This window comes from Galeopterus variegatus, unplaced genomic scaffold (assembly GCF_000696425.1).
Source record: "Galeopterus variegatus unplaced genomic scaffold, G_variegatus-3.0.2 Scaffold3863, whole genome shotgun sequence".
NCBI classification, from domain to species: Eukaryota; Metazoa; Chordata; class Mammalia; order Dermoptera; family Cynocephalidae; genus Galeopterus; species Galeopterus variegatus.
In genome coordinates, this window is record NW_007729974.1 from 44,917 (window position 1) to 54,519 (window position 9,603).

General features: G+C 42.5%; 1 protein-coding gene across 2 annotated transcripts in view; it reads right to left on the bottom strand.

Moving 5' to 3' along the window:
- ACTR8 (ARP8 actin-related protein 8 homolog (yeast)) overlaps positions 1-9,603 on the bottom strand; it is a 19,189-nt gene that overhangs the window by 1,110 nt on the left and 8,476 nt on the right. For both annotated transcript variants that reach the window (XM_008586190.1, XM_008586191.1), the window contains 9 exons: positions 9,355-9,459; positions 8,901-9,074; positions 8,317-8,410; positions 7,969-8,101; positions 6,410-6,563; positions 5,408-5,503; positions 4,711-4,851; positions 3,543-3,807; positions 2,600-2,763 (listed from right to left, as the gene is read on the bottom strand). In XM_008586190.1, coding sequence (XP_008584412.1) covers positions 2,600-2,763; positions 3,543-3,807; positions 4,711-4,851; positions 5,408-5,503; positions 6,410-6,563; positions 7,969-8,101; positions 8,317-8,410; positions 8,901-9,074; positions 9,355-9,459 — 1,326 coding nt within the window. The remainder of the gene's footprint in view (positions 1-2,599; positions 2,764-3,542; positions 3,808-4,710; positions 4,852-5,407; positions 5,504-6,409; positions 6,564-7,968; positions 8,102-8,316; positions 8,411-8,900; positions 9,075-9,354; positions 9,460-9,603) is intronic.

The following is a 9,603-nucleotide window of genomic DNA, read 5'->3' on the forward strand; positions in this document are numbered from 1 at the left end:
GGCGGGAGCGCCGCAGCACTCCCAAGCGGTGCACTGTAGCAGTGCGCCACCGGGCCGGCCCTCATATTATCTTTTAATTCTATTTTTTTATGAACTTTCTGAAGTACCCTTGTGTATCTCCACAAGCCTCCCTCAGGATTAAAATGCAATGAGAACATTTCCAGGAATTGTCATTGAGATTTAATGAAATATAGACACAATCTGTTTCTAAATTCTTGGGCTATGTTTCTTTTCAAGATAGTTCAAACAAAAAGATCCTTAAAGATATCTGGTCCAGAGGCTTCTGGTCAGGATGGTGGAATAGACAGTCCCCAGCATCACTCTCTGCCACAAATCGACAAATTTACAACTATTAAAAAGCAATGACAGCCAAGCTGGGGACGTTAGAGCTCAGGGGAAGAGGAGGAGAGACATACAGAGTTTGTGAAGGCAAGAGAAGCCATGATGAAAGAAAGGATTGCTCCCACCATTTCAAGCCCCAGCCGCTTTAAGGCTGGAGCTGGTGAGTGCACAGAGCAAGAGCTGGCAAAAGACACAGCTGTGCCCTTTGTATGAAGTTGCTTGGAGGTGGCAGGGGAGAAGAGGGCCGTGGTGGCCCCCAGGCCAGCAAGACTACTAACAGCCTTCCTGTGGACACACACAGGAGTGAGGGGCCACAGACAACAGAAAAAAGGAGCCACTCAGAGACCAGTAAGTCATCACAATGGACTGGTGCACAGCCCAACCCCTGGGAAGTGTTAGGAATCAGGGCGGTGGGGGAGACGGGCCCACTGGGCGAACACTGGGGCACTGCGTGGACTGCTGATCTGCTCCCCAATCAGCACAGGACCATTCAGTGGAGACTGGTCGGGAATACAGAACTACAGGGGGTGCAGTTTGCTGAAATGACAGGCCCAGACCAGAGTTTCCCACAACCCGGGTGTACCAGACCTCACGAGACCTGGAAATACATACAAGGTCAACCATCGAAACCTGAGCTGCACAAAAAGCCTTCCCCGAGGAATCAGCAGCAAAGCAGCAATTTAGCTCAACCACAGGGCTCAAGTGCTGGTCCCCAAAGTAAGTTCCTGCATTTTAGAAGTAAGCAAAGGACAACAAATTAGTTCCAGTGCAGAGTGTAAGTGGTGGGAACACCGAATAATCCAACACAGAACTGAAAGAAAAAACAAAACATCCACAGGTCAAAGACAAAGGTTGATATTAACTAGTAAAGGTCTAACATCACCAAAGATCACCTATAAAACCTAGAAGGACTGGAAGCTCCCTGGGCTACCAAGCCAGGGAAAGGGGGAGGGCCAAAGGCCTCAGCCACACACACCCCCAACATACACAACCAGCCCAGCTATGACAACCAAGCTGCTGCGGGAAGCGTCCCAGGCTCCTGAGCTGGGGCAGTGGGAGGCTGATGCCATGCCTCCCTGCCCCCAATCTGCAACCAGCCCAGTGACAACCACCAAGCTGCTGCTGGAAGCCCTGTGGTCTCCCCTGCCGGAATGGGGACAGGGGGTGAGTGCCATGGGCCTCAATCATACTCCTCTCCTTCCCCTTCTTCCCACCCTATTTTCCCTTGCCCTTCCCTTCTCCTTCTCCTTCTCTCCCCGAACTGCTCCACAACATCTTAAGAGCATGGGGCTTGGGGAACCCGAACCCAGCCGTAAGTAGGCAAGCTGCTACCACTGCCCTGGGCCCTGCCAGGGTTCTGAGGCATGGAGCCAGGGGAAGCTGAACCCAGCCAGGACCAGGTAAAGGACACACCAAAAACACCATTTCCACATGGGTAGCCCACCACAGCCACCACAATTGCCATGGCTGTCACAAAAGCAGCTAGTCTCTATAGCAGCTGTCACAGCCATCATACAGATGGCACGCTAGACTCTCAACTGCACTGACACAAGGAGAGGCACCAGCAGAGACCAAAAAATAAAATAAAAAAGAAGAGGTCCTCTCTCTCCATAAAGCACACTCCAGAGTAAAAGAAGCAGCACCTGATTTACGATAATAGGGGAGGATTTGATCACACGTGTCTCAGTACTAGACAGATCATCTACGCAACAAACCAAGAGAGGAACAGTTAATCTGTCAGATGGGGAGAACAAATCTATGGTTATTAGAGGGGGAAAGAGGGAAGGAGAGGGGGCAGGGGAAGGAGAAAAGGGGGAAGGAAGAGGGGGAAGGGAAGAGATTGGATAAGGGTCATAAAGAATAAGTATGATGTGTAACAATGAATATGTTAACAAAAAACTTAAAAAAAACAACACAAAAGAGAGAGATTAAAAATGGAGCTGTTCTAGCTGCAGGGTGTGAAAGAGCAGTCAGTATTCCCCTTGCCCCGCCTGGTCCTTTAACAAAGGTGGAACCCAGTCATCCTAGTTTGGGGGAACATGGCAGGGACTAGAAATCCAGTTTCCTAGAGCTCTTTCTGCCATATCTGTGACCTGCTGAAAGTAATTTTTCTACTTGCTCCGGGTCCTCAAGAATTCCCCAGACATAAGTCCATGCCTCCCAGGATTTTATCTGTCCACATATGACACTACAATTAGAAATAATCAATGCTGGTTTCATCTGCATACAGTCCACCTTGCACCATGAAACAATATACCTTAGGTCTTGTGATCACGTCCACGTTTTCAATAATTCTCCTGAATGAAGGTGGCATTTTGTTGAGAATTCGGTGCTGCAGGAATTCTTGAGCTTTATGAAACATCAGACCACCTCCCACCACCAAGATGGAGCTGTACATCTTCTTTTTGGTATCATCAGATGCTGAAAAGACAGTGACATTCCTTCCATGCTTTTTCTCTATACTCACCACCACTCTACGCCAAGCCACCATCATCTCTTACTTGGACAACTGCAATAGCCTTCTCAAAGTTTTCCCTCCAGCCCACCCTCAACACTGCAGCCACAGGAACCTTGCAAAACACAAATGTGAGCACACTGCCATCCCCACTCCACACCCTGCTACTCACATTAGGACCAAAATTTTCCAGAGGGGCCACAAAGTTCAGTGTGGTGTGGTTCTCACCAGCTTCTCCAGCCTCATCCTCACACCCTGCTCCTAGCCACTCTGGCCTTCACAGGCTTCCTCCTCTGCCTGCAATGCCATCCCATCTGTGACTGCTAACCCCCACTCACTCCTTGGACCTCTCTCAAGTGTCTCTTCCTCAAGGAAGCATTCCCTGCTCTCACCTTCCGTACCTCACCCTGGTAAGTAAAAGTCTTGTAAGTCCCTTGATCAGAAGCTATCACATTCAGTACCCTTTAGTTCAACTTTGTAGCACCCACCATAACTGTATTTTCACATTTGTGTAAAATGTGTAATTTTCACATTGTGTAAAAACCCTTCCACTAGGCTACATGCTAAATGAAGCCAAGAGCTGACTCTGTTCTTTTACTGTCTTCCCAATACCTGGCGATGCAAGCACAGAATATAATTTTTGAATGAATATGCTACACTGAACAACTATACCCTAGACTGAACCAATTCATTTAATTGCAATCTCATTTCACTGCTATCTCCCAGTCTACCCAAATGTGCTTACAACAGCAGTCTATGCTATGAAGGATGGCTTTATCTAGGCCCAGGGCTTTCCCTTCAAACAGCGAGATGGCAGTCTTCCTGGACATCAGTGCGGTGAGGGCCTCCTCGGAATCGTTGCCAGCCATCAGGCAGTCCCCCTGGGAGGACCCCAAATCCACCTCCTGTGAATGGAGTCTTTCTGGAAGATCAGAGGACTGGCCACGAAGATCCCCTTCAAATCCAATGGGTTTGGATGCAGACTTTCGGTCAGCAGTAGCTTTCGCAGACTTTAAATCAATCAAAAGGACAATCAAGTAGATAGTAGGACTACAATAGAACACTGTAGATCCCATCCCTCCCTACCCCACCACTACACACTACTATAAACCGAAAGCCACCACAGTATATAAACAACTGCCCAGCACCCACTCCCAAATAACTCGGAGAGGTGGTGTATAGAAGACGAGGTTGCTCTGACAATTCCACAGCAGTCTCTGGCAGGCAGGGCAGGTCTCAGAACCTTACAATCACTGGTTGGATATAAAATTGAAACGTCAATATAGATGAACGTTCTTCCCCTTAAAAGGAGTTTTTATGTGGAGTATTTCAGTGGGATTCATGAGCCAGTGGCTGTTAATGGAATCCTCATTTTCAGATCCTATCTACCTACCTCATGCTGCCTCTGAGGCAGGAACAAAACTAGAAAAGATTTATAGCTCTCTTCTACTCTCCATTGTGAGCTGATGTTTCATTAGCACGTAAGAGCTTTAATTTGCCTCTGCACCAGATATTATATTACTGGGATCAGGTTTGGGCAAAGAAATTTCTCTCTTTGCCTATGCCAGACACCTCTCACATTATAATTAAAAAATAGGTGAGATTTTACTGAAAACACTACTAGATAAATATTCACAAGTAGATAATGTAAGTAAATAATATATGCAAAAAGAAAAATATCTTCATTAGGTTGACTTTTAAATGGATGGACTGGTATTCAGAAAATTGGATTAATGTCGGCTGAATAGAGAAATCTGACATTGAGATTTTAAATTCATTTCATCTACAGTTCCCATAATAGTATCAGCATGAGTATGCTGGAAGAGTGCAATGATCTGATGATCTATTAATTCTGAGCAAACTTCTCCTTCAGGGACAAAACTGTCTCCTCTCCCACCAGAACTGCTGCAGACCTGTTCTTGCTTGCTCTGCGTGGCTAGCAGGTAATGTTCATCATGAGGATCCTCAGGGTCACCCTGGGATCTGTGCTGCAGAGTTGTCATTTTCTGTCCAACAATTCCAAAAGTTGCTGGGTAGAACAAAGCCATTGGAGCCTGTGCGTGGAAGAAAAAGAGTGATCAATAAAAGATACTGTCTACTGAAAAAAACTGATCCACTAAATTTTGTTCTTCCAGAAACAAACAAAACTGGCAGATCAGATTCTGAAAGTCAGACTGGGCAGTGTTCTCTGTTGGGAGAGTTATTATTTCTTCAGTGCACAGCAGGCCAGAAAACTCACTTGTCATCCAATTGAATGGGGGATATGACACCATACGAGAGAAATCTCAAAGCAAATGTAAAATAAGTGCCTCATAATCTACTTAACAATTTCCTAATAAGAATGGTGCACTTCTCTCTAAATAACAACCCATCACATAGTTGCTAATTAAAAAGATGATCCTCAGATCTGTTCTAACCTGTACTCTACCAGTGGCTTAAATGTTGGTTTAGTGAATGATCTACCAGTGGCTTAAATGTTGGTTTAGTGAATGATCTACGATTAGCTGACTTTCTAACCTTGCGGTGTTTACAACAAGTACATATTCTCTCAGTTTAATTAAACTTGGATGGCTTTCTTTCTACCCATGGAAACATACACCTATATGTTACCTGAAGTTTTTCATCTCCTAATCGAAACTGGTAAAGCAAGGCAGGAGAATCTGGATGTCGAATCTGAAACTCATGGTCCTGAAGCCCAGAAATGTCCTGATTCCAGGAAAAGATGCTGTCAGTGAATCAGTAAGAACGCACATAAACTCCTCAATTATGCTTAAGCCTCTCCATCATCTAAATCTCACCCATAAAAAGGCCATCCTACAACTCTGTATCACTTTCACCATAACTTAACAATAATTACAATTTGTTTCCCTATTTAACATTTCTAAAATTTCCACCATCTACATTTTTTGTTTCCTTCATTATCATTATACATTAACACAAACAATGACCCAAATCAATAAGCAAATTCCCTTAATAACTAGGAAGGTTATGGTCTTTTTATGTTTCTCAAATATTTTAAAATTTAGAATTATATTACCTGAAAAGTTAAAAAAAAAAAAGTCTAAAACAAAAAGAAAGATTGCAATCCACAGAGTAATGATTAAATGCTGACTGTTCACAATACTAAGAAAGTGCTTCAAATTATAACATTTAATTAAATGTGTGTACCTATATAGAATTTACCTGTTATATTTATTATACCTAAAGGTTTATCTTTATCCTTTATCAGAATGATCACAGACTCCTACAGAGAGAGAAATACACTAAACTTTCTTTCCTAATAAAACAAGCTATGTTTTCTGAAGCCTGAGACACATCCCCACCACTGTGACTTTACCAAAAAAGCTCTCACTCCTTACGAGCTCCAGCTTCAAAGCTTTATGGACTTGGGTTGAAACGGTAGCATAATATTGTAAAAATTTTGGTGTGGGTGGGGGAAGTGGCTGGCTGGTATGGGAATCCAAATCCTTGACCTTGGTGTTACCAACACCGTGCTCTAAACAACTAAGCTAAATCGCCAACTCTAATACTGTCAAATTTTTAAGAATATTTTAAATATCTTTAATTTTTCCTGGAAACAAAAATAATCAACAATATTGATTTTGCTCCCACCTGATCTAAATGACAAAAAGTTTCTTTAAGGTGCTGCAGAAGAAGGCAATCCATTTTATTTGTTAGCTGGCATTCTCTGTAAGGGAACCCAGCTCGCTGCATTAGCCAGTAAAAACATCTTGACACATCAGATCCCCCATATGCCAGACAGAGCCTAAAGTTAAGAGAAAAGGGCAGATAGTTAATCTGCTGGTTAAGGTGCAAAGGGTGTTCCATCAGACACAGTTAAACACAACAAGTTTCAAGAAATGTTTGTTATAAAAACTGAATGAAAAGACAGAATAGATGGATGAGAGGGAGAATGGAAATTCTAGCAAAAACCAGTGTGGGGCACCTAAGGCAGTCATGGTGTTTGCAAAAAGTATCAGAAAAACAGAACAGACACTATTAAGTCCAGCTAGTTTCCAAGTCAATACATGTTTACCATATGACAGCTGTTTGGCAGTCTACACTCACTAGCATGTAAGGGTGGCGGGCACTGACACCATAAGACACATTTACAGGAGAAAAGCTTAAAGGGAACTATGCACTAACTGAAGGTTTCTACAGTTTGGGAAGTCCACTGCTATATTATTGTAATAGTAACAGATCTGGGTCCAGTATTTTCTCCACACTTTGAGAACCACTGGCATTAGATAATTTAAACAATGGTTAAGCCAAAATAACTCATACTGGATTTTAGAACGCACTGTAACACAGGGTGGGAGGTGGCAGATGAACCTTTCTCAAGTACTGCATGGACCCTCTTTAGAATTTGTTTCTGTACCTTGAGACTCAAATTACCTGATGTGAGGGACAGGAAGAATTAAAGCATCCTAAGGGGCAGGAAGAAGCCACCTCAGGAGCACACAGTGCTGCAGAGAACCCATACGTGCACCACCTGAGTGTTCTTACCTGTGTCAGGCTTGCCTCAGGAAGGACAAGCAGCAAACCTGCTCCTGATAGTTATTTTAACCCATGTGTGAGTGATATCAAGAAGAGATTTGGCTACCATAAAGCTACTTATCACATCCTGAACACCATTATGACAAGAAAAGCAGATACACAAAACCCTAGCTAGCTAGAGAACTCAGACCTGAAAAAAATCTATTTTCTCCTACCTGACTTGCCTAAATAAAGCTTTGCTACGAGGGTGTGATTAGTATGTTTACGCCATACCATAGCAAGAGACATGGAGCTAACATTTATGCTTCCTCTGTGGGAAAGCACATAACATACACCAGGACTTTCAGGAGCTACTGATGTGAATTCATAGTAGAAAGTTGCAATGAGAAGGGTAAATTCATTTTTTAGCCTTGCTAGAATTTCACTTCCAGGGACTAGCTGGTTAGCTCAGTTGGTTAGAGCATGGTTCTGATAACAACAAGGTCCAGGGTTCAATCCCTGTACCAATCAGCCACCAAAAAAAAAAAAAAAAAGAAAAAAGAATTTGCACTTCCACAATCTTGCTGGCCCTATGCAGACTTTTGAATATGTAATTTCTGATAAATAATTTCTAATGTGTGATGATTTACAGGGGCTCTAGAAGAAGCAGGAACGCCACCTCCCAAGTTCCTTACCGAGTGTTCCGATGAGACACCCCATCCTCCACACAGCATACACTTGTCTTCTGGTCCCCAACATCTACAATACACGTGCTGCTTAAACCACTTCCAAAGGTGGCACACACAGACTCCTGATGGACCACAATCCCTAAAAATCAAAAGGCAGAGGAGCAATCAGCTGCAGAACAATAAAGATTCTAAAACAAATCATCAACTGAAGTCAGGAGCCTAGGAATCTCTGGGCAAGCATCTAAACAGCACTGATGCCTTCAGAATAAGCATTTAAATAAAATCAATTAACTTGTCATTGAAAAAGAAAAACAATTTCATTTAAAGTAAGTTTCACTGGAATATCAGACATACCTGAAAAACCCATCTTCATTAGTATCATATTCACTAGTTCTTTCACATGCTGTTTATTATAGATATCAGGAATTAACAAGATACATCTATAATACTAAAAGAAAAACAAAGGAGAAAAACATAAAAGGGTTAACACTCAAGTCCCATCCGGTCAAACTTCACCACATCTTGGAGGATTCCCTCCAGAGGAGTAGCAGCTATGGCTAAAGGCCCAGAATAGAAGCTCAAACCTCTGTGCTGTCCTTTGCGTTCTATGAGGAACACGGAATGCTAACTTTTTCCCCCTTGGAATCATCTGACTTGTAAATTGAAAAATAAGGCAAATGATGTGTTTGAGCAAGGTCCAGAGAAAAAGCAAAAATATGAACAAGCTTGCTGATTTCAAAGCAGTAGAGACACCAAAGAAACAGAGTAAGAAGAGAAAACACCAGAAGGGAATTAAGTAAAGAAGAAAAGATATACTCCACAACTTTAGGCCAAGAATGCTTCAGGAAGGATACTATATTACAAACAACTCAGTATTGTGTACTTTCATTGACAAAGAATCTTAAAAACAATCCAAATAATTGAGAATTTTAGCCCACCTTTAAATCTTTCAGTGGGATCTCCAAATATTTTTGTATTGCATGAGACCATATTACTTCAATATCTGCCAGAACAGCTGTAAGGGAGCCCCCAGGTCCTGGGTGAATATTTAATTGACCTCTTCGGATAGGCCAGTGAATATTGTAACAGTCCAATGGATTAACATACAAGGCCTAGAACAGAAGGGGAGGGAAATGAGATCATTGTTAAAACCCTTGTCTTGGGGTTTTCTGGATTCACATCCAAAAGTCTAAGGCCAGAAATTATCATTAACATCTGCTGAATGTTCTAAATGTTGACAGTTAAGTACCTAACATTTCATGAGTAAATATGAATATTTGGTCCTCAAAACAGGATTACAGGAAACAACTAGAACTGAGTGGCAAAGTAAGTGAATTTTAAGAGAAGGATCAAGTTTCTCCTCTTCCATTTCACTGTAAAGAAGTCCCCTACCTCTTCTCCTACCAAATACTCAGGGTGATGAGATGTGTTTGTCCACTTATTTCCAGAACAGTGATCTAAAATTGCGGGTCGCATCTGCTTGTTGTAGGAGCGTGCCTGAAAAGAAAGAGTATCAGAGAATTTTCTGAATTAATGGGGGGTGGGGTAGGGAGGGCAAAAAAGAATCTCCTTTTCTCCTCTCTCTCACAGACCAGATACAGTGGCAAATTTTTTTTTTTTTTCCTTTTTGTCTTTTTTTCA